A 25,907-nucleotide genomic window follows, 5' to 3' on the forward strand; every position below is an offset into this window, starting at 1 on the left:
CCTTCAGGTTTCCACGCCTGCAGTAAGATTTCAGTCAGGTTAAGGCGTGCGGGGGTGCTATCCCTTGCGGCTCAGAGTTGGGTGGATAGCAAGGAATGTGAAAATCAACACCCAGTTTACACACACACAAAAAAATCACTGGACGTGTTCTACAGGGCAGCTAACTCCACACCAGTCGTTTGTCCCGGCCTTGTGAGGCTGCTATGGAGGGACCCTGAGAGCTCAAACCCACACTCAAGGACATTAGTGGATGAGATGATAAAAACTCTTGTTTGTTTGTTTGTGTTTATTTTTGTTTTCTTTTCTCCCACCAGATTTGCTGTTCAACTGGCCTGTCTGGTCCTGCTACAGCAGCTGTAACCTCTGCTGGAGAAACAGTGCCCACAGCTAGTATAGCAACATCTCAAACAGTTTATAATAGCTTGTCAGGACCAGATTATCTGGTTGAGACAGGGCTGTAAAGTGCCCTGTAAAATGCCATTTACATCGCACTTATGTGAAGCCATTAGCTCAGTGGTGCTGCAAAGGGAAGATCATGCATGTGAGGGCCATCAGCCCAGCCTTTGCACATCAGGAGCATTGAGGAACTTGAGCCAGGAATGTCTCCTGTTTCATCATAGAATCACAGAATCATAGAATCCCAGAATGGTTAGGATTGGAAGGAACCTTAAAGACCACCTAATTCCAACCCCCTGCCATGGGCAGGGACACCTCCCACCAGACCAGGTTGCCCAAAGCCCCATCCAGCCTGGCCTTGAGCATTGCCAGGGATGGGGCATCCACAGCTTCTCTGGGCAGCCTGTGCCAGGGCCTCACCACCCTCTGAGTGAAGAACTTCTTCCTAATGTCAAATTTAAATCTACCATCCTTTAGTTTCCCCTTGTCATTTCCCCTCGTCCTATCACTACACTACCCTACCTAGATTTCTTGTAGGCCTCTTTTAGGTACTGGAAGGAAGCTTTCTTGAAGTTTTCACTGTTTCCCCTGCACAAAGCACAGGTACTTTTGTTTAGTTAAATTATACCGGATTTAGTAAAGCCTGTATTCATGTACAGTTGCTCTTTAAATTCTGCCTGCCTGAAAAACAGCCACATTTGACTAGAGGCAATGGTCATTTTATTTTTGTTTAGGCTGCTGACAGGAATGGACATCCATTCAGGAAAAGTGATGGAGCAAGCATCAGATTAACAGGGCTTTTCAAATTTATGTCCTGCTCCCAGTATCTCAGGTTATGGCAGCAAAGAGGCCCTTACAATCAATTTCATCTTTGTTTCATTTATTTCTGTAAATTAGTTGGACTACAAAAATGTGTAAAGGCTGCAAATACAAATGCAGAATTTGTTTTAACTGCCATAGTTAGCAAACAGAATAGGTCTATTTCTAGAACACTCTTTATTTTTCAAGTAGACACCTGGTCCTATAATGCAGGCACTGATTGTATCCAATGTATGCTGCCATCCACAAGAAATGGTGGAGAGAAAAAAAAAATGCATTTTTATTCAAATGAAGCTAGCTTGTTTCCTTTATTATCCATTTCCCTTAGAGACACTGTTCCATACACAGGTTTGTTTCCACAGTTACCATGATATTACTGGGACATTGCGTTTCTCTAAGTGATTTTCAGTTTCAGTTGTCTCCTCTCAGCTTAGGGTCTTGGAGTTTGTGTTGAATAGGAACAGACAATTTCACCTTTTTTCATTTCACCTGATATTGTTTAGGTTATCACATCCAAATAACACTATAAGCACAACCTGTGTAACCTCTGGATTTGGCTATGGTTTAACTGAGCAATCCATTTATTCTGGCTGTACACCTGCATTTTTGCTACCATCAATCATTCCAATGGATACTCTGTGGCAGAAACATTCAAGTCAGGACCTTATTAAATTACCTTAGTTTCAGGGAAGCAAGGGCACCACTTCATGAGCATTAATTTCACTTTGAAAAATTGGCTTTTAACAAATTAAGAAAGACATGGATGTGGGAGAGAAAGAGAGATCCTAAGTCACCAAGGGATGAGGCTGATGATCTGAATCCAACAAACTCTCCCAAAGCACTAAGTTGCCCAGCAGAAACTATGTGCTGAATACAAAGAGCTATCTCTTGACATAGGCTTGCAGTAAGAACAGTGCAATGCTGATATATGCAATACCATTTAATATGTTTCATTAATATGCAGCAGCAAATGGGTGGCTGTATAAATTCAGTGCTGCAGAGGTGTGGGAAGAGAGGTTGTTACGAGGTTAAAACCCCAGTCTGGGTGGCAGGGCCGTCAGTTCTGTTTCAGATCTTGCCAGGCTGCTTTTGTGGGCTTGATTAAATTACTTCAGTGAGTCACTATCCATGTCATCCTTTGAAAAGTGTACATGTCCTATACTGAAGCTAGTGTATTCCGCAGTCAGTGTTGAAAAAATGAAATAATGTATCATATGTTATATCAATTTTTCTGACACAGGTATAGGCACTTCTGTGATGCAAGCTGACTGCAATGCATGCCAGGTTTTTACATTTCATATCAGAGTTGTTGTTTACAATTATTCTAATTTTTCAGTCGATTGGAAAAACACTAAGGTAGGAATGTGAATTACAGCTCTACACAAAACCTTGATTCTCGTGGTTCTTTCCTTTTGCAAGTATATTATGCACAATTTCATCCATTCTAATGCATGGTTTTAAGAGGTACTACTAATAGGTCCATTTGTACTGGTTTCATTAAATGAAAAAGCAAGAAGTGCAAAAGAATTGCTTACATCTGTTGCTATATTTCAAACCTTACTTGATAATTATCATTGCCTAAAAATGCAGGTAGTAGGTCACAACACAGAGTGACACTTCCCTTGTAAATTCAAACATATCTGCATTAATCTGAAGTTGAGAACTTTAAAGATTCGCATGAAGTTTGTGGTGGTATTTTTGTGTCCCAGATTTATCAAAGCTTTCAAGCACGGGTGCTTTATCCCCAAACCTGTGTTTATGCTTTGCCTGAATAGCAGCTGTTCTCCATTCATAATACTTCTCAATATTTGCCAAGCAAATTTTCTCCACACTTCTGACCTCATATTACGTGTTGTTATGGCACACTGTCCCTCATACAGCATGCTTCTCAAATGCAGCAGCCTAATCTCTGCAATTTCAATAGGTTATTCAGCTGGGAGACAGAGCATCTTTTTGCCTGTCTGTGTTTGCTTCCCCATGAGTGTGAACTGACACTTCCTTGCTTTCTGTTTTAAGAGTGCATGCCCAACACACACACAAGCCCAAAAGTGAATCTATCTTGAGGTCAGTACATCCCTCTAAAGTAGCTGTGAATTCATACTGCCTGAAATTCTGTCTCTGTCTGAGAATATGAATTACAGACTTAGCTCACTCTCATCCACAGAAAGTAGTTGCATAAACTGCCTTGTGCTACTTCATTAAAATCAAATCTCCTAGAAAATACACTGTTTGTGAGTTGTCTAGTCCAGGGAGTCACTGAGGTGCAGACCTGGCTTTGCCACAATAAATAAGCTTTGCCATTAATTTTCACGGTGTAAGAAATTTGCCTCCTGTTACTCTGTTGAAATAGAACAAATTACTGACCTCTGTGACAGTGAGTCCTGTACTTTGGACCTTTACCCTTGTACCTGAAACAAAGTATTCATCTTTGAGTCGTACCTTATGATATTGCTGTGCTTTCTTGATTTAGATGAAGAAACTGGCAAACAGCTTTATATAACTAACCTTTATATTGGCTAAACTGTAGAAAATAAATATTTTCCCACAGGTTTATTATTAACCACTGCTGAGGGGACTAGAAACTAGACCAGGGTTATTCCCAGGTTTTGATTGCCTGGATACTGAGCTTCTGCTCTCTGCTGGGCAACACTGCTTGGCAATCTTACCCTCACTTCTTTCCAATGGGCCATTTCTGCTGAATAACATTGTCCACAACAATCATTATAGACAATTTTTCCAGCATGTGCTAGTGCGATAAGCCTTTGTTTTTATAAACTGTTTCCAGCACAGAGCCACACTGTTGCCCATAAGCCACTAATTTGCACCTTTGCTATGGCCATGATTTACTTATAACTTTTATTTATTTATAACTATAACTAAATCAGTTCCTCTTCATTTTTTGTCCCTTTGATAGTTTGAGAAAGCAAATGTGGACTTTTCTGAGGAGCATGTGTTCTCAGAGGGAAGACAGCACTGATCTGCCTTGATGCACTAAATGGAAGATTTCATTTGAAACAATGGTACTTCCACTCTTTTGTAGTTTACAAGATGAAGAGCAGACAAATTAACTCTCCTCTGGAGTCCAGGGCTTTTCACAAGACAGGATAACACAAACTCAGAATTCCCATCTTCTGGCCTGAAGTTCCAGTCCTTAATGACATCCTTGACTCTCTTAGTACACTGTGAGAGCCTGGAGCATTTTTCTTTCAAATAATTGTTAAGATTGGTAAATGAAGCTCTTAGAAATGAAAAAGAAAAAAAAGTTAAAGGTTGCTGCTGTGAATTAAGTTACATTGTTCTTTCTTAAGTATTAGTATGATCGGTATTGTATAATAACAGTGCTTCATTAAGTATACATTGGATGGAATTACTGAATGAAGTTCTATATTCATCTTTGGCTATCACATTCTAGTATATAGCCCTCATCTTATTTAGCAAGCACTATATCATTGCTGCTGGATAAGGCAAAGAAGTAGCATATGACTATATGAAGGGAAGAATGCATTGTGAGGCACGTTTACAAGAAACAGGAGCTAAGATGTCAAAGATGATTTCTATGTGGGTATTACTATTCTTGGTGTTGTAACAATGCACTTCATTTAAAACACTGTTGGGTTTTTTGCTTTGTTTTTCTGGTGTTGTTTTTTTTTTTTTATTGGTGAAATTTCTCTAGTCTGTGGATTGTCTTCAGAAAAGCAGGATAAAACTCCATTTGTGCAATTTTTCAGCAGCTAATGCAAGAAATCTCTTTCCTGCACCACATGGGTTTTATTATTCCGTGAATGTGTTCATGGAGTATGCCCTGCCTTGTTTCAAATGCAGCTGCACAATGTTGAGGCTGTTCCACAGTCATCTTTACAGTTTTCATGCCAAAATCTATGAGCTGGATTTTATCAGCCCAGTGGTAGAGGAGAGGGATGAGGCCAGTTAAAATTTCCTCCCAGTTTCACAAGTCAAGCGTGGTCTCTTCTCACTCTTGTTACCACTCCTTTGTCAGCCTGCAAAGTGCTTGAGGACCATGTACACACTACTGATTCAAACAGCAACAGGAATTTCCAAATGTGGGAATGGGTGCATTGTAGTGCTGTGTTTCCAAAATTGATGGGTTGTACAGTTATGTTAGCAGAATAGTCCCAAGAATGCCTTTAGCCCCTGACAACTGCATTTTTTTTTGTGCTTCCCTGCATGTTTTGTTCTTGTGTGAATTTTTTTTGGCCCTGAGCACAAAACGTCATTTTAATCATGCCTGTTAAGTATGAGGAAAATGATTTTTAACAAAAAAAAAAAAAAAAAAAAAATAGATTTAGTTAAAAAATTGCTTCAGAAAGCAGTTGAGTTGCATTTAGAAATTTCATGGGGAAGATGAAAGATCTGAGTGTCACTGTAATTAAAGACCTATTCACTTTGCTTAAACCCACAAATTTTTCAAATACATTTTCACTACAGAATCAGTGGTGAATTTAACAGAGCTCTCTATGCAAGATATACGTTTTCAATTGAAGTATATTCAGTCATTGGTCCTTTATCAAACACAAATAAATTTTCTGAGAGCTTTACTCTTGTGATGTCAATGTTTTTCAACTAATTCCTCTGGACATGCATTTCCTTTGCACTGCCAGGCCATACCAGAGACCACAACAAAAAGTTTTTGCCTTTCTCTTGCACTCATCTACATTCTGCTCACTTGAAGTCTAAACTCCATATTGCTTCTGCCTTACACATTTCCCTGCAAACTGCTTCCTACCAAATTCTCTTTCTTGGCAAGTTCTGCTTTCTTATAACACCAATTGTGAAACTGCGACCCAGACCTAGGACATTTTCCTTCAGTTAGGTTTCATCTCATGTCACCAGCATCTCTCAAGTGACATGCAGCCATTTGCAAAATGCTGCCCTTAACGCTCCTAATGCAGCTGGAGCTGAGAGTTGCCGCATTGCAAGGCTGCTGCCGAGAGGCAGGGCAGTGTCACGGGGGGATGGCGGTCCTGGGTCTTGGGAGAAAGGAGGACCAGGAGTAGGGGCTGGCGATTCATACAGAGCATGGCACAAACTGTGTGTGGGGCAGTGTTTTTGAGTTTCCAGGAGTTTTTTCACTTGTAACACAAACTACAAGAAATCAAAATCACTTATTTTAAAACAAAGGAGAAAAGTCTTTGTAACTAGACTATTTTGTTGTTGTTGTTGTTTTGTTTTCTTGAGTATCTCTTAAAGACTTTCAACTATTGACAGCAGTGGAAAGGTGACTAATTTTCATAAACATTTCTGAGACAAACACACATATTCCACAAGACTTACTGAATATAAAACTTGATAATATTTTGAGGGATGGGAACACACACATGGATTTTTACATCAGCTGCTATATTTTGAAGGATCTTCGAAACTAATATGTAAGTTAACCATTAAAATGTAAAGTATCACAGCAATCAGTCAGCAGAGATTACATGCAGTAACTTTGCAGAGAAAAGTCTGTAGAGATTTCTTATAAATGCCTGGAAGTTTCAACCTTGATGTAAAAAAAACTCTTAACATTGGAACTGAGACCACATTGCTGTCATCAGAAAGCTTTCATGGTTATTCTCAGTTGCCTTCCACCCTGTCTTAGCAGTCCAAGTTGTACAAAACTCATGAAAATGACATAAAATGAGAATGGTAAAACTTGGCTTTCTTTTATATCATGGCCATTACAAGAGATAATGTAAAGAACCTTAAAATGAGTGTATGTATCATCATTTGTAAGTGCTTTATTCTGACCAAAATGAATTATAGCGGCCATGCCACAAAAGAAAATGAAGTCCTTAAAGAAAATCTCAGGGATTTAAATTCTTATGTATGCATATATATAAAAAATGAATATATTTTTGATCCTTAGTACTGTCTTTCTCCAGTTTAGATTAATTAAATTAATGCTTAAGAAATACATATTATGAATATATGTCTGTAATCTCCAAACGGTAGCTGTCTTTGGCTGATCTCAGATAGATTATAGTAAATAATGATATGAACAAACCATTGCAGTTTTATGTCTATTAATCTTTATTGGGTAGATATATGTTTTACAAAGTAAGCAAACATTCCTAACACAAACAAGAAATAATTTTTTTTTCAAGATTTTTCTGACTGTGAACCTTAGTTTATGGTGCCATATATCTCATGCACCTTGTGCACTTACTCCAGAAGAATAACATTTTCTGATTACCTGGTGAGTGAGTTTTAAATTGAAGGCATGCCAGAATGTTACTAAAATACTAATTAAAATAACATGGTCTCAGGTTTTGAAAACTTATGTGGTGCAAACCCAACCCAAAATCATGTAAAAAAAATAAAAGTCATCAGAGGACAGTTCGTTAAAGCTAATATTTTCAGTGGTTGATGCATAAAACTAAAAAATTCACAAGTCATAATCATCAAGTATCAACATGCATTTTTCATCATAAGACATGGTTTCCATACACTAGGAAAGCGTACAAGAACACGGACACTGATAGGGCAGATTTTGATTCACTTTCTCTATTGGAGAGATAATGGTATCTTTAGCCAACAGAAGAGAATTTCAGATATATATTGCCCTAACCCCACCTGCTTGTTACACATTAATGACAGGTAATGTATGTGTGATCCCCTTTTAAAATGTAATTTGTATTTCATTAGCTTGCGTGTGGAGAGACAGAATGTGCAGAAAATATATACAAACTTCAATATTGTTTTAGTATATTCAGTGCTGATTCTGAGGAAAAGAAAATAGCAAGACAGGATTTCAGGTAGCCAAATTTTGAAAAACTGGTGGCAAATATTAATGAAATATTAATGATGAAGAATGACCTGATTTACTGTGGTCAGAACTTCTAAGCCAGCCAGTGTCTGCTTTCACCAGTTAAATATGAACTGGGTCTCTGCTGCTTTGCTAGGCTGCAATGTCTTTTCCTGAAATACTGGCTCTTGGAAGGTTGGTAATAAAACTGTATCAACAACTTCGCTGCTAAGTAAATATGCCATACTAAAATATACATCCTTCTAAAAGAGCTCCAAACTTCACAAAGTGTGTTTCTCTGTTTGTGCTGTTGACATATCCCAACTTCTCCAGCTTATATACCTCTGCTTTGACAGCTTGCATTCAGTTACATCAGGTTTCAACAACTGAAAAGCTTGGAAGAAACATTATGGTTCCCCTGTCCAGTCTCATGTACCCTGCAGACTAAGTTACCTTAGCTTTGAGCTCCTACTGAGGCAAGAATTATTAAATTATTAACAGTCTTTTTTTTTTTTTTTTTTTTTTTTTTTTTTAGAGAGAGTAAGCATAAATATGTACTAAAAATCTGTGAAAAATTATCTTCAGAGGTTTGAGATGGGGATGCAATAAACCTGAATCCTTGACACCTTAATTTTCACATTTTTTTCTTTCTATTTGTAAAATTCATTCTAGTCCAAGCTTCCTTTAAATCTGGTCTCAGCTGAGCCTACTTATAATTCATTCAGGCCTGTTTCCATGATGCAAATTTAAATGAACATGTCATAAGAACTGAATAAAAGAACAGAAAAACATTGTTCACTTCCTGGTGTATATTTAACTAGAGTATATTTACAGACAAAATTGGCTTTACTGTGCAAACTGCTCTCTAAATTACTAAAACTCCTTCCCCTTTGTTTTTCAGTCGCTTTGGAGAAGACAGCAATCACAACATTGAACAGCTGCAGCCTAGATGACAATACATCCTCCGTGCATCTGTAATTGTGTCAACTATCCGGTGTATTCTGCTCGTCTCTGATACAGAAATAGCAACACATTGCATCAAAACAAGCCTTCTTGATCTTTACATGTCGTAATGCAATTCCACAGTCCAAGAAAAATGCCAGTTCCCAGTAAGAAGCTTCCTCAGGTAAACACCTACTTGGTTGTTTCTTTCTTTACTTGGTTTCAAAGAGAAGAAACCCAGCAAAGGTGGAGAAGCGTTGATGGTCCCCATGGAGAGCTCCGTTTCCCATTCGCAGCCAGACTTCATCTCCCTTGGCAAGTTTTAGCACGGCACTGTTTCCTGAAGTGTCTGCTTTCCCTTTTGATTCATAGCTAAGGATGGATATTTTAACAAATCAGTTTTTTCTTTGTCAGCAACGATCATGCAAACAACTTAAAAAATGAATTTGAGAAAGCACATTGTTATCCTGAGCAAAACTTCCTGGAAAGGCTTGCCAACATTTTTTCAGCTTTATGCGGAAACTTTGGCATTTTTGTGCATTTGGTCTGTTAGACAACCTCTGCACCTTATATAATTGTATCATTCCTTTCTGAAAATCTGGAATTCTGGAAGTTTAAATTATATGATTTTGTTTTTGTTTTCCCCATGACACAGTTATGAATTTATGCTTTAAAATAGATTTCTGCTCATTCTTCACAACACTCCAGATTTCCTGTGATGCTCTCTCTTTTCCTGTGATTCATCCAAGACAATTTTAAATGCCTCTAGGTTGGGAGACTCCTATGAGGTGAGTCCCCGTGCTCCCTGCACAGGCAACAGGTGGAGACAGGCAGTTTGCACCATCCTGAGGTCTTTTGTTGGAACTTCGGTGTGTATGGTGTGGGCTAACCCACCAATTTATTTGTGTGTTAGTTCCCTTTCCTCCATCTGTTGCCTTTTCTGATATTAATACATTAGGGGAAGAGATCTTGGTGCTTTTTGTTTTGAAGGAAAGATCTATTGGGAATGAAGCACCCTTCAGTGGTGCTTCTGTTACTGGCTGTTGAAGAAGCAGCTTCAACAAGGCAGCTTAAATGAAGCCAGTGTCATCTAAGTGTCTAAAATCCAGTGTGTTGAATTTAAGCTTTCACATCCATTTATTCAGGCTTTGGAGAAAGACTTGATTTTGGCAACAGACCTCTTGTTGGTATTAAACAAATAACATTTTTCCAAACACTTTTTTTTTTTTTTTTCAGATGTCTACCTGGGTACAAGCTTCTTGATCTGGTCCTTATAGGAGTCGCTAAGCTACAAGTGGATCCTATTCTTGATGATTCTGCAAGTAATATAAACTTCATAAAAGTTCAGAAACTTTTTATTCAAAGTGTGTTGAAGATAACAAAGCTAGTAAGTGGAACACCTTCACTTCTTACCCATCCTCACTATTGCAGTTTAAATGCTCTCCACCTTTAAAGTAAACATCTTTCCCCTAATCTTTCACAATACTATTATTGGCTGCTGAACACTCATTACACCCTTTCTCTGACAGACAAAATGAGGATGAAGATGTGTATTAGCAGAATGACTTCATGCTACCAGTTAACTCCAACCCTGACTTGCAGTGCTAATTCCTTTTCCCTCATCACTGAGGAACTTCTGATGAAGGCAGAATTTTTGGTCCAGGATCTGTGTCAGGTAGGATCCAAATTTGCAAGTTGAGGAGACCAAAATATAATACTTTTTCTTAGTTGGTTAATTCACCCTACCAAATTTCTTCAAAAAAAGAACAACTTAATATTTTTTTGAAACATGAGCAAGCAATCACATCTATGCAAACATGGCTTTTGCAGTGAGAATGGCCTGACCCTTCACTTACCTATATAAGCTGAATACTGTGTTACCATTATGCATCAGGTACACATACACTTCCTCCACATCTTCATGTTTCATCATATTGAAGGTGAAGAAATACACCCCTGAAAAGATTGCAAAATATAGTATGTTTTCTTTTTAGAAGGAGGTAGTCACACTGCAGGCTTGTGCTTCTTGCTTAGAAAGCAGAACAGTTGAGACCAAAATTCACTTATAGTTATCAGTGAGTATTTTTCTTCTGCTTGTAGTGACACCAAAATCTGATTCATTTTTATTCTGCCTATGGCAGGGGCTAAGCAACATCCTGTTCCAGAGAAATAACTTTACTTGAACATGACAGGACTGCCCATCTCATCTCACCAAAAGAGAAATTCCCAGAGGCTGAGTCCTGTGACCTCTCTTTCACCTTTTTTTTTCTCCTTGCTTTCTTGCTGCTGCCCATTCCTAAAAGGGCAGCCTCCAGGCCAGGCTGGGCTCAGCCTCAGAGGCTGTCATGCAGCCAGCATCTTGCCTTAGCCAGTCAGGGCATGAGCAGTTTTAGCAGTACTTGCTGGTACTTACTGCTGCTCTACTGGCCATGCCACATCCCGAACAATGCAGGCATAGCCACCACTTCTTCTGTTTGCACAACACATCCCTTGCCATCACCCTTTTTCGTTATAGCTCTTTCACTGTCTGAAAGGTGCCAATGCTGTCTGTGCAACTGTGTCATGTATCATGAGATATACAAAACACCCACAGGAGAGAGGACAAGCTCCTGCTCTTACAGAATTACAGAGTAATTCTGTAGCACTGACCCTACAGTGGGAGCTTGGAGTATGCATCAAAGTTGCTGAATCATTGTGGATCAAAATTTAACATCCACATATACAGTAAGCTCCAAAGTGGGCAGCTGTGAGTAAATCACCTATACCTCTAGCCACCAGTAAGACAAGTGCCACAGCAAGCTTGGAGGGCCTAAGTTCCATTTAATCTAACATCACTTCTCATAGCTCTGGGTAAATGAATGGAAGGGTGAGAAAGGCCAAGTGAAGGAAGATGGTCTTAGGCTTTGCTTACATGCGTGTTGGTTATGGCCCTCTCTCCCCCATCTCCTATTGTTTCTCCTGTGCCACAGCTGTGAGGGGGGATTGACGTAGCAGAAAAATAGCTCAGGAAAAACTGTAATGCCTTGGTTCCAGACACATCTGCTGTTGGCCTGCTCACAGATGGACAGATTCAAGGGAAAACAAGGATGGAGAGAATGACTAGAGGCAGAAGGTGGATGAGAAGCTGCTGCGACATGTGGCCATGGTTATACCATCACAGTGGCAGAAGGGCTAAAGGTCTCAAAGCAGACCATCTTGCTCCTTCCCCAGATCTGGTAATGCCTCTTTCTTCTGCCTTTGTGCTAGCACTAGTCACGCTGGCTAGCAAGCCTTCTCTTGGCTTGCTCAGTTTCCAATACAATTTCCCTGAAAGCAAGTGGCAATCATGATGTCTCATCAGTTCCTTGTGCTAATGCAGCACTGTTTTCTCACCATTATTAATCACACTTCTCCCCAGAGATCCAGAATTGCATTATTTTGTTTTGCAAGCACTCACCATTCACCGGAGCACCAAATCTCCCAGTCATAACATCAAAGAAATTTCCAACGTTGGTTTCGACACTACTGAAGATGATCCCACTGTTCTGGTTGCTGAAGTGAGTAGCCATGGAAGCCATGAAAGCAACCTGGAAAAACGCAGTTCTCAGTCAGTCGTCCGTTACGTGTACATGTATAGAGGAATCAGCTACAGAATTTTTTCCTGTATTTGCAGTCTGTTTATTTTCCTGACAGAGATGTTCTTCTAGGGTCTGCTCCAAGGCCATTAAACACCAGTAACAAAACTCCCATTGAAAGAAACTGGAAGAGTGCTAGCTTTCTTACGTTCAATTGGACTATTCATGACTGTAAAGGTAAGTGTATGGGCAAGAGTTTGCAGAGCAGAACCTTAGTTTGGGATTTTATTTACCTTTGACTCTCTCTAGAATGATGCAACAGACAACTGGTATGGAAATGTATGGTGTTTTTGATACATGTGATGTAATTAGTTTTTATATGTTCCCCAATGCAGTTAGGCTGGATATTGCTTTTAACTGAATGTGTGAAAAAATAATCTTGGTAAAATCCATACATATTGGTGTTTCTTGCTAACTACCTACAGAGATGCATCAGGCATTTTTATCAGAGGTCTTCTAAACATTCAGTGAGTGGAATTCAGCAATCAACACTTTTTCTTTCTTGCCCTGTACCCCTCAGTCATGGCAACAGAGAGTGGTGGAGATCAAAAGAGGAAACTAAGAAAGCGAGAACTGTGCTTGAACTTCATATTATACTTTGCAGTGGGACACATTAGCCATGGAAAATTTTTCACAAGAAGCAGTGCAAAACCTCCCACACTAGACAATTTAGATTATTCTCAGTAAGATACCAGGGAATGACCTATAGAGAACTATTTTGCATGGGTAGAGGAGGTTATCTCTTCTGTAAGTCTGTGATCCCCCCATCTGATTGTCAGCGGTTGGGGTATAGGCAGAATCACACCTGGATGCCAGAAAGTTGAATAGTGACTTGACAGACACTTTATTATTATCTCTTAATTTCTTAGAAGAAAAGTGTTCAACGACAGCTGTTAATGATCTCCATAAAAACAATATTTTTCATGAAATTCCAGCTACAATGGTATTAAAGAACAAACAAACAAACACACAAAACCACCCAAAATTTCTTTTGATTTCAGATACAGAAAGGAAGAAAACTGAAAAGGGCAAAATCAGATGCCAGGTCAGATCCAACAATGGAAATTATTAGCCATCTGCTCAGAAATCTGAGGCACACCAGATGTGAGCTGAGAGTTTGGGCTGATTTTCCTTATCCATACTTGATACATTTTCTCTGACAGCAAACAATTAACTTCTTGTTTCTCAGCCAGGATTACATCAAAATTCATCATGTGTTAAAGCAAAGCAGCTGTAATGGCCACTTGATGGAATTTTTTATTTATTTTTTTTTTAGATTCCATTTTACATTCTTTTTGAACCCAAGCTATTTTCTTGGGCTGACCAAAAGAGCTGAAAAAGGTGTCCTTTTTCCCTATGTCTCATTTTGAAGTAACAGATCAACATGGAAATGCAAGTCTTTCAAAATAATTATGTACTTAAAACAGTATTGTATTCAAAAGTTTTTTGCCAATCTATCCACTTTCTAAAGTTCTTAAGCATGATGTTAATGAGAAATGATATGCTCTACAGTATAGGGAATTTTTAAGCACATCTATTAAAAATAGTGGTGGAATTTTACACGGAAACAGGTATTGATATGTAAGCCTTTGCTATTTATGCCATTTCATTATTATTTTTTTCAATTAAATTCGTACCACTATGCGTAAGAAGAAGTACTGATCACTCATTTTAAAACTGCAAAAATGTCTATGCTGAATGTAATTACAACCAATATGTTTTTCAAGATATTCAGCTATAAAGTTAATCCCAGTTAATTCTTCAAGGGTGCTAATATAATTCTGCTATATTACAAAAGTCCATTAGTTTTGGAAGCTTTTTTCATCATGATTTTATTCTGTGCAACTATTCCATCTTCATGCAAACTAAGGCTGAGAATTCAAGCATACACAATGCCGCGAAATCTACAGTCATTTTCCCACATTACACAGGTTATCTCTACTGGTGATTTTGCTGTTAATTTGCATACTTTTATGAGGATATAAAACAGACATGAATGGCTGTTACTCAGAGCAATATCTTTCAGTTAAAAGGTGTAGATTTGTAAATAGATCAGAAATTTGTTTTTGCTCATGGTTGGAGGTTTTGGAAGTGGGATTCCTTTTCCTGCGTGTTTGCTACATCCCATTTTGTACTTTTTGTGGTGAACTGACTTTGGGGGTATGAATCAGCTCAGGACTAAGACACTTCCATTTAAGAGTGTACATGTGAGTGAGGATGTAAACTTCCCTATAGATTCTGGAGATCAAGTCTGTACAGTCCATGGAGTGTGAAGACCCATCTGCCCAAAAGCAGCATTGACCGTCAGATTAAGGTGGGTTGTTCTTCTAGATCCCCAATGACTATAAATGGGAATATATAATGAATATATAATCAGTATATAATGGGAGTTCAGATGCTTTTCTCATAAGTAGGCTCCTAAACTATGTTAATTTGGAGCTAAATCTAACTCCAACCAGGTGCCCACACAAATGTATCTAGCGCCATCTGAAGTGTTTTAGGATTCCCCTATATGGGGCTGACTGATCTGACAAGACCTACAGAAGCCCATTCCACAGTGGCAGCTGGATACCAGGGGGGATACATCCAAAGGCATGCACCTAAATCCATGCACCTAAATCTTGCTTTAAGCACCTATGCTACACAGTATCATAGACATACCCAAATCTACTCCTGCTACTGCTGATGAACTACTCACATATCCTCACACTGCAGTGTATAGTGTGGGCAACTCTTAAATCCCGTTTTCAGCAGCAGTCAAAGGTCATAGTTATACAAGCCCTATTTGCTTTTGGTTGCCTTAAGAACAAGACTATACCATGCCTCTGCTCTACTGCAGGTTTATATATATAAGATCTCCACCATCTGCTGAATTCCTGGGACATGAATAAACTCTAATCCAAACGCTAGGGGATTAGGTCAACACGGTGTTGAGCCCAGACAAATATATCCATTTCTCAGCAAAGCTTATAAGCTCAGGCTCGAACCCATATTTTTATGCTTTCCTGGCTTTCGGGTTGCTCATTCCTAGGCAGACCCTACATGCTTCTCAACATATTTCAGACACTGAGACTTCTAAAACCACAGATAGCTAACTGAAGGGTATTTTTCAAAACCAGAGGTTTATGGGCTGCACACAAAGGTTTTGACCCAGTACTTTAAGGATTTGCTTACATGTGCTTATGAGAATCTCACAAGGCCTGACTGACTTGAGAAGCATGAGGCTGAGTAACTCCTTTACTCTTTTCATATGCCCTAGGAAGCACAGAATTATGTGTATAGCACAGCTTAATAGAAAAATGGTAGTCCCTGTTATTCACCTTTAATGACCCAGGTACTGGCTTTCTGTCATAAAAAGGAGCCATTTGTTTCTTCCTGCCCATTTCTTAGCTGGAAACTTACTCTAAAAAAGGCTAAGCCCTGATGTCTTTCTTTCCCAGGAAGATCTGGCAGAGCGTATTTGTCAATCATGACAAATGCAATATATATGTCTCTCACTGTATTCATTTACAGGTGGATTTACTTAACTATCCTGCATTAGTTACTGCTGTAGCAGACACAAACAGATTTGTACCTGTAGCTCTGGAGGAATCCCAGGGTAACCCTTCTCGCCTTTGGGTCCATGATGGCCACGCTCACCCCTCGGTCCCATATCTCCTTTGTCTCCTTTCTCACCTTTGGCTCCTTCCTGGCCAGTTGCTCCATTGTTTCCATTGTTTCCATGATTTCCTTGAAAGAAACAGAGTTTTCTGTTTAACTTCAATTATTTCATATAATACATTTTAACAGCTATCTGTGACAGGGTCTTTTTCTACCAGTTTGCAACACATACACTTTTCATAACAAAACCCATATTGAGTTGTGATGGATAAGAAACAGTTGTGTGGTTAAGACGAAGGTAAGGGTTTTGATGAGCATGTTTCCAGAAGGACATACATTGGTGTTTAAGAGTTAATCCCCATGCTACCTTGGTGTTTCTGTGTAAACTGCAGGTGTCTTGGGTCACTGCATTGTTGGGGAGGTATGCAAGGAGGAGACCTCAGTGGATGTGAGGCTTAGGAAAAGGAAAGGCCACTGCCAGATGACACATACCTGGTAGCCTGCATATAAACTCTTGCTTTTTCTTTTGTGCAAAAACATATTTCCTGTTGATTCAAGTTAACTAGGATAGGATAAGATAATTTTGAAGAACAGTTTGCTGTCTGAAGAAGTTGTCTACACAAGTGGAGAGTGGGTGTAATCTTAAGCTAGTTAAATGACCCATCGGTGTGAAAAATTGGAGGAGCTACATTCTTAGGGTGCTGGTTAGCTTGAAGAGGTTGATTGCTTGTTGCTAGATTTAAAGACAAAAACCTTATAATGAAACTTTTCTGAGATGGCTTCTTATAAAAAGGGTCATTATAAAAATGTGTTTCTGCATCTGCAGTATTACTTACTTCACAATGTTTACTGAGGAAATTGCTGAGCAAACATGTGTGACTGTGCGACTGACAAAATATTAAAGTTGGCCAGAATAACTGAGTAGTTATTATGCCTGACTGAAGCAAGAGCCTGACCTTTCAATTAAGTACTCAGAGGATTAATTGGTGTCATCATTGATCTAATTCAATGTGAATTTAAATTAGATTCTTTGTCACTCTGCTTGTTCTCTGATTAGTCACTTTAGTTATGAATTTACAAGAAGAATTATGTTGTCTGTGATCAAATCTGAATACATGATTCTTCAAAGTTTTTGTACTATGAAAAAATTGACTTCAAACTAAGAAGCTAGAGGATAGAAGAAATCAACCAATTTTTTGTTTGTTTGAATGGAGAAATCAGTAACTCCTAAAAATAACAAGAATGATCTTTCCTGAAAGAACAGCACTACTTTTCTAACAGCTCAGAACAGAAGTGTACAAGTGGTATTTGTTTCAATCAAAGGAAGAACAGCTGTTGTCATTCCCCTCAAGCACACAATGATAGGAAATGCAGCAGTTGAATGAAACAGAAATTCTAGGCTGCGTAAGGTTGCCACTGGCCACACATTTGTGGCATCCTTTGGTAACACAAGAGTGTGACGGAGTTACATCCTGACATGAAGAAAGGGCAAAGCTGGGACTGGGTTGTGCCCCACTGTATTGACCAGCAGCCTTAAAAGAGCGGGTGTAATAAAAATATTGTCCAACTTCTAAGAAGTTGACTATGTATTAGTACGTAATGCAGTATTTCTGAACAAGAGGCCTCACCATTAAATTCATTTACGTTACACATCTGCTTTAGGAGTGGTCATATTCAAATCCCTGAAGGTAGCTGCTGTAGCAAACAGACAAACATACAACTATCTTTTTTCCCTTCTGTAGGCTCTTCTTTTTCTAGTTTTGTGTATTCTGTTCTTCTGTGTGCATTTTTAATTTAAAGAAAAACTACTTCTTATTGTGGAAGACAGCAAGAAAGAAGAAAAAGAAGTTTCCATGAGAAAATAGGAGAATGTGTGTCTCTGTAAAAATCTGGCTAGCAGTGTGCCAGATGAAAAAAACTCCTACATACAGTACACAATAGCATTGCTATCCAGCAATCCATTATTGCTTCACTATTCAAAGGTGAAAGCAATAATCAACTCCAGGAAACAAGTTCTTCCAAGTTTAATGGAAGCTTCATGCTGCTTTAAGAAGAGAGAAAAGTTTGGCCTAGAAACATAAGGAGATTAATTTCAGTATGAATTTTTGAAAGCTGATTTTTATTAACAATTAGTTTTACACTGGGAAAGTCTTTAGAGTCTTACTGAAAACCTCTGTCGTCCCAAGAATTTATAGAAAAAACTTGCTTCTGAATCTGTCCCCAGATACTGATTGGACCATTCTCTGGTACTTTGAGAATAGCCTGTAACTTGTAGTCTGTAATTAGACTGTTCAAAAATAGATTAAAGTGCATTTTTTACCTGGCATCCCAGGGGGGCCGGGAGGTCCTGGGGGTCCTTGGTATAACCGAACTCCAAAGTCACCACGGCAGCAGGAACTACAGTCTGGATTCTGCGGTCCAGTTTGCGGCGGCTAAGTGCACAAAAATAAATTTTAATTAACTTGTTCATGGAGTGCATTGATCATATATATGTCACTTACAGGGTTTTCATTGCATAGACTCTGTTTATATATTTGCTAAGTTTTCAAAACATTTCTTATCTGGAATGAAATCTCCCATACGTGGGTTTTCCCTAAAGATGTTATTTCTGGAAGATTTAAGGCAAAAGCTCTTCAGGTGTTCTAAGACCTATATGAGTATTAAATAAATATAAATATACAAAAGAAAAATGTTGTCAACAAATGCAGTGGGGGTTTTGAAAATAAAATAATACCAAGTAATGAAAGTTAGCTGAATATTTCAGTTAGGTTCCTATCTTGCTTTTCACTGATCCCACATTTCTGCTGACCTTTTGTTGGCAAACAAGGCTAGGAGCAATGAATGGCAGGAAAAAAAGGGATTCCATTTGGCCATCAGCAATGAACAATTCTTCAATTAGCATTAAGAAAACTGGGTCAGACTGCCAGAAGGAGATATTCAAAAACGCAGCATATTCCTGTTAAAGCTCTCAGACTTGCATATTTACAGGCTATTAAAGCTGGGAGAACCTAAAAAAGTGCCAAGGTACAATACAAGTAAACTAATACATTTACTACAAACAGCTCAGTTTCTGTAATAGTAGTTTGATAATAGCTTTATTTCAGTGCTTTTCTTTCCTAAATTATTGTATTTATACTAGTGGAGTCTCATTCAATCCTGGTTAGATTTTGTAACTAGGCATTGTGGTGATTCAGTGGTCACAAAACTTCTGATGGGTCAGCTGAGGTAGAAGTACTAGGTTTGATTTTATTTCTCTACTTCCTCATTTTTCCTACTTTGTTGTTTTTTCCTTACAATTTTTTTGCTATTATCCAGAGGCGCAAATCTGCAGTTCTCAAATTCTGCAGGGGGATAGTTCCAACTACATCTTTTCTTTCAATATTCTCCTAGGTCTTCCTTTCCTTTTTTTCCATCATCTTTATCATCCTCAAATTACTCGCTTAATGCAGACCTGTTGGTTTAACAGCAGCAAATGATCCTCTGGTGAGATGGGAACTGCCAAATGAACATGCAGATGTGCTGTATTCCTGCCCTCAAGGTCAACAGCTGGATTTGAAACACTGCTTTTCTGCCCGTGTTTTGAACTCTTCCAAGCATGCCTCTAGAACTCATACTCTCAGAATTCATTCATTTCAAAAGGCTTGGGAATTTATGTCGTAAATACAGAAAACAACTTTCATGCCAACAAAATACTGCTACACCTCCAATGCCACAGACATGTTCCCTCTGCATCTGGAACCACGGACAGTGAAGCTACCATGGGAGGAAAGGCTGACCTGACATTTCAACAAATGTGCTCCATATTCAAAGACTTGTGGAAATGTTAAGACTTGCCAGTGGGCAGAAGAGCTTTGGATTTATGGGATTTTGGTCAACGAGATGATTTTCAACTTCATTTTGATAAGGTCTATATTGTATGAGAAAAATGAGTTCTACTTGTTGGACTATCTCTTCCTGGAGCACCTGTTTGTATCTTTCTCGCTGCTTTGTCTCTCCCTGTTTTTACAAAGAACTTAACTGATAATCACCAGACACACTGTTCGAGTGTTTCCTAATATGACAAAAGAAGTAACCCTGTTTTCAGTTCATTTTCAGTTCTTGAAAGGGAGCCAAAGACAAGAGGACTGGAACCGTGCAAACATTCTGCACCATCAGAAGTGCTAATGTCAAGTATGGGCGAAGAATAAAATCTCCAGCTTTTTCTTTGATAGAGCTTGATATTCATATTAAACGAGACAGCCAACTATATACACTTCTGCCAAGAGCAAATAAGTACTATCAGCCTGGAAATACCTAAATACTTAGAACTGTGGATTATTGGTAAGGGAAAGCACGAGTCCAGTCAGAAAACCTTACCTCAGGCACATGGAAGTCTCTGCACAGGTAAGATTTATTTTCTTACAAAATGCACTGAAATCCTGGCCAACATTATCAGATAAGCAGTAGTTTTATTGCAAAACAGATACCAGCGCTGGTCATAGCCAAAAGCTATTTGACATAATCTCTCCAAAAACTCAACAGATTACGTGTGAAAGGGGGAAAGTCCTGCCAGCCTGGTTGTACTAGAGCAGTCCCACTGACTTGAAAATAGCTACTTATGGAAGTCATAAAGTAGTATTGACTTATTATCTTTACTAATCCTTTGACGAGGAAGAAAAAAATGTTCATAACTGGCTGCCAAGAACAATCAATATCGAGGATTTTTTTTTAATCTCTGAAAACAGAGAACTTCATGAAAAGTACACTTAAAAAGCTGTGGCTAATGTAAAATTACACCCAAACGGGACATAGAGATTAATTACAGCCTACTTGCCAAAGGTGTCCTATGCAGCCATTTGCACATAAATTTTATTGCACAATGAATCCTTTGGCATTGCTTTCGGAACACGAGTATGATTTAGGGGCTTTTGAAATATATCTACCACACTGATATCCCAATAAAGATAGAAAACTGGAAACAATGACACTGCGGATATTTGTTGAATTTCCTAGGATTTAGTGTATAGGAGGCAGTTCTAGGCAGCAGATGGCCTATAAAATTCCCTTAATTTAAACATGTGAACTAATCATAGTAAGAGAACCAATCGTTTTTCAATTCCTAATTAATTTGATGGGTTTCCATTGTGCTAAGACAATGCAGGAGACAAGTAATGTACAGCCACTGTCCTTGGCTCCTGTTCTGAATGTAAAATAGCATTTCTTTGTGGGCACTAATGTCCTCCATGCCCCTTTTCTAGCAATGAAATAAACAAGCCACCAGAATTCAAGACAAAACACCAGTAGTTTGACTAGTACCTGAAGGTTTTCAAGGAGCAAGCTAAAAAGGGCAAATGTGTCTAGCATGGCTCTCCCCATTTATTAAGAAAACACGTGCTTGAGAAATATGCATTATATTTTTCATAAGTTACTGGGGGTGTGGAAACTGACCTCTTACCCAGTGCAGTAAAGACAAATGCCATAATCTCAGTGCCACAACAGGGAATAGGATCTTTAAAACTCTTTTACTAGATGGTTATATTCTCCACTCACAGTTAGGATAAGCAGCAAAGCAGGACTTAGGGGTGAAACCTTTCCATTCACAGACCGGTTGTCTTCAGCAGCTGCAAAACAGCTTTCAGATAGCTCAGGGGGAGGGGAGAAGTTTGACATAAATTGAAACAAGTCTTTACCATCTCTTTTCTTTCTCTGCCTGGAAATCCCTGGAGTTTGGAGATGGAAAATACCTATTGCGTCAGCCACTCGGTGATGGATTGGCCCTGTCACGCATCTGCTAGTGCTCCATTTCATTTCAGTAAGCCAAAACTTGCATCATTTCCCCAGAAAAAGATTGCTTCCCAGAGAAGGGACTGGCAGGTAAATGACTGCCATCAGCTGTACTCAGGCTTGCTGGGCTCATTTTTAATGTCACAGCCTCTTCTCCCAGCAGGCAACTCCGCACATGTACTAAACTCTCTGATGAGAGACACATGCACCCAAAAAACAGTGGCACTTTCTGTGATTGAGAGCTTTAACCTTAAAAAATCATTATGCTGCATTAAATACTGCATTATATGATATTTTGTTAGTAGTTGTCTTTAACTACCAATAATATATGGTCTATAATATGCAGCTGTACAATTCTCTATGCAGTAAAGAGGAACACACATGGTAACTGACTCATTGGAATATATATATCTGTTTGCTTACACTGTTTGTATACTGCAAGTGTAATTTAGCATACCTACAGTTAAATGTCTATCTTGCTGAGTGTACTATAGGAACATGTAATTTCTGCTCAAGAAATATGAAATGCAATGCACTACAAAAATTAAATGATATATTTATATTTAGGGCATATAGTGGTGTATTAAATTCATTCCTTTACTCAGATGTGTTTCAGTTCTTTAAACCTAAAACAGGATTAAAATCAAATTTCCCCTCTGCTTATCATGAAGTAGATTGTTATTCCATACTTGTCTGTATGTCCATGATTTTTTGGAATTCAAAATGTTATGGTTCAAACTGAAAATTTGTTTTAAATCACAAGGGATAAATTGTGGACTGCATAAGACTCAAACATTTCTATCAGAAATAAGAGCAAAACACTCATGTTCTTGTTTCTAAGAAATATCAATCAACAAAAATTTCATTTGAGTATCATTTTGTTGTGCTGGGGAAAGCTTTGTCTTCTACCCTTCCGTTTTCATTTTTAATTTGGATTGCAATATTTTTTGTATAATCAAATTATGCAATTATCTCTTTGTTGTGAGCTAATGATTATAACATATAAAATGCCATGTAAAAGGCATAAAAAGACCCACAGTTTAAAAAGCAGGTACTACAGATGATTTTAAAAGTTTCATTCCAAATCTTTTTTCCACTGACACTAGGTTGATATATATCATTATTAAATCTATTCAGATCTCAAACACTTTAATACTTGATGGTTTTCAAACTATCCCTTAGAATAATAATTTTGAATACTAAGAGTTTCAATATGTTTGTCTCAAGCCCAAGAGAATATACTTTATATAAATAATTTTCAATGAAATTCATTCTCTTCTAATTGAATCTTTCTAAATATCTCTACAAATCAATTTTCCTTCACATCCAAATGAGTCAACTGAATCTAAAACTTAATATATTAATTAAGTAGTACCTTGAAATAGTTAAGAGACTGTATATTACAATATATGATTGCATTGTATCATAGTTTCAGCAAAGAGGACTTCTGTCTATGTTGTTACCAGTGTCCCAAAAACACTGCTGGCTTTGCCAACTCATTTAAAGATCCTATAAAACAACCCAGCAGGATACAGACCAATATACAGCTATAATAAAATTCATTTCATAAGTATATTGTTAATAATCTTAGGAAAAAAAATAAATAGTCTCATTAGCTTTAAAGTTATCTTTAGAAGATTAATTCAGAGTACCTGGACTCTATCTGAGGTAGTCAGTTCTACATCATCTACCTCTGGTCTCAGGACATTTTGGTCTGTAGAAGAGCTATTAGCAACAGTCCACTCTATAAGTTGACTCCGCTGTTTCAAATTTTCCCTGCTTCTGGAACCTTTATGGCCAGTCTGGTGGTGACTTTGCAATACTTTGGCCACTGGTTTATAAGATCTTCTGCTCACCTCCATGTATTCTTCTTGACACAGGCAAAATGGAAGAAAAAATAAAGCCAGCAGATGCCAACTGATGAAATCCTTCTCTGCCATGTTATTCAAAATAATTTCTCAGGAGTCCAGAAAATGCCTTGCAGAAGGAGAACCTCTTTGCTGCACCAGGAGTTATGTGGTCCTTTCAGCTTTTCCACTAGTAAGCCTGGCACTGAGACCAGTACCAAGTTTTATACGGTTGTGTGCAATAAATAAAACTAAAAATGCCAAAGTGACAGGATCCTTCATCCAAAATCAGTCATGCTCCTTTAAACAAACCAGGCATTATTCACCACTTCACCACCACAAGGAAAATTGATTTGTATGCTGGAAATGGCCACAGCATTTAACGGACTCCCGTGGTTCCTATTTGGGGGCATTAAGAATGTAGCACCTTTTCTTTGGCATGTTTCTGTTTAAGTGTGAAAAAATGTGATGGAAATGGAGAACATGTGGCTAATGGTTTACGTTCCCTGATTAGACATGGAAAAGCTGTGAATTCACACTCTAAAATGTCTTTTGGACACAGTCACCTTCCTTATTTGCCAGGAAATTCACACACACAACTGCGTCAGCCCAGTCTGAAAAATCCTTCCAAGAGCAATTAGGAAACAAAAGCACAAGAGGAGCTTTTGCATATGATTCTGACCCAATGGCTGTTTCTGACTATGCTTTTCATTCACTAAAAGAAAAATATTGAATTTCTGTCAGTTGGCCAATGGTGGAAGTAGACTGGGTAAGTAGCTCTGAAAAACTGGGTTGAATTCAGATTCACAGAGCCCCGTTTCTCAGCTTTAGTTCAACATACTCAGGCAGGCAATATTTTTTCCCTTGAGTTCCCAGTGTTTTGCTAAATGCAACTGCCAAACCAAGTTTCATGTCTTCTCTGCCAAGTAAATATAAATTTACTGGGGGCTTATTTCAGACTAAAGGAATCAAATTATATATCTATAATAATATCCTTATTATATTTTTAACCACCCACTAGTATCCTCTAGAATGCCACATCTGCAGAATGCAGTCCTGCAAATGCACACACATAGAGGCTTACACATGCGTGCACTTCACCCTCCTGAGAGCAAGGAGCATCCCGGCTCATGAGAAACACTTCCGCAGTACATGACAATATCACTACTGAAGGCATCGGTCACAGGGAATGATCCTTGGCCCTGCAACATGATGGACTGCTCTGGACCTCTAGTACTGAAGTCGCTCAAGGATGACTGCCCTGATTAACATTTGACTGGGGCTCCTCTCTGTGACCGCTGTGGTGCTCTGTGGCCTTGAATTATCCCTCCATTTTTTTTTATTTTTTTTTTCCCTGTTCAGATGCCTGAAGAAATGTGAGGGCTGTGGTGCAGGGTGCTACAGTGGTTGTTTTTAGAGCATGATGTCTAAAGTCATGTGTTTGAGGAGGGGATGTGAGGGGACTGGGAGCAACAGGGACCTACATATATAGTGTGAAGGTTTCATCCATCCAGAAAGTTGTTTCTGAAGGTAATAATCTATAAATATCACCCAGGCTTAATTTTGAGGGTGAACATAGACAGGGCACTCCAAAAGAGATTCTGGGAACAAACCAGGATGTGAACAACCAGAAGTCTAGGACCCACAAGTGAAATTGAGGTGCTAAATTATCTGTCAATGTGAAAAGCCTTAGGTGTTCTACAGCAGCAAAGCCTAACACCAGAGATGCTGCTAAACAAGGAAAATGAGTTACAGTTGCTAAAATGCCCCAACTTCGTTGACTGCAGCTGTAAGGGGCAGCCATCACGGGTCTTCACTGCCTGGTAGAGTGCTGAGATGCATGGAGCATCTTAAGGAATAAAGCCTAATCTTAATCCTTGTGAAATCTTACGAAAACCTTTTTTTGACCCCAAGTAAGATAAAAAAGTCTCAAGCAGCAAGGATTTTGAAAGGAGATGTATCTGTCCCCTCAAAATTGAAGATGAGCCCAAAAGGGAGACTGGTGATTTGAGGGTTGTTCAGCCCCTTTCAGGTGCTGGGAGGGATGAGTAATTGATGGTTGCTGAATGATGGTGAGGAACTGCTCTCTGTTTTATATTCTGATCCTTTCTGTGGGTGACAGCAAGGCAGTCACGTTGTGGGAGGAGAAGCTGTCTGGAAATGTGTTGGAAAGGGGTG

At 38.7% G+C, this 25,907-nt stretch overlaps 1 protein-coding gene across 2 annotated transcripts; it reads right to left on the reverse strand.

Annotated features, from left to right (window-relative positions):
• Window positions 1-7,232: 7,232 nt before the first annotated feature.
• C1QTNF3 (C1q and TNF related 3) lies at window positions 7,233-24,145 on the reverse strand. 2 transcript variants are annotated; one of them, XM_040541814.1, is made up of 6 exons: window positions 23,535-24,145; window positions 18,440-18,551; window positions 16,094-16,248; window positions 12,342-12,471; window positions 10,762-10,861; window positions 7,233-9,277 (listed from the first exon to the last, which is right to left on the reverse strand). In XM_040541814.1, exons 1-6 carry the CDS (start codon window positions 23,820-23,822, stop codon window positions 9,118-9,120), a joined length of 945 nt encoding a protein of 314 aa, XP_040397748.1. In that variant the 5' UTR covers window positions 23,823-24,145; the 3' UTR covers window positions 7,233-9,117. The 2 variants fall into 2 exon arrangements, with proteins under 2 accessions (XP_040397748.1, XP_040397749.1); XM_040541815.1 differs by having other exon boundaries at window positions 23,739-24,141.
• Between the last annotated feature and the right edge of the window lie 1,762 nt (window positions 24,146-25,907).

The sequence above is a fragment of the Cygnus olor genome, chromosome Z (assembly GCF_009769625.2).
Source record: "Cygnus olor isolate bCygOlo1 chromosome Z, bCygOlo1.pri.v2, whole genome shotgun sequence".
Classification (NCBI taxonomy): domain Eukaryota; kingdom Metazoa; phylum Chordata; class Aves; order Anseriformes; family Anatidae; genus Cygnus; species Cygnus olor.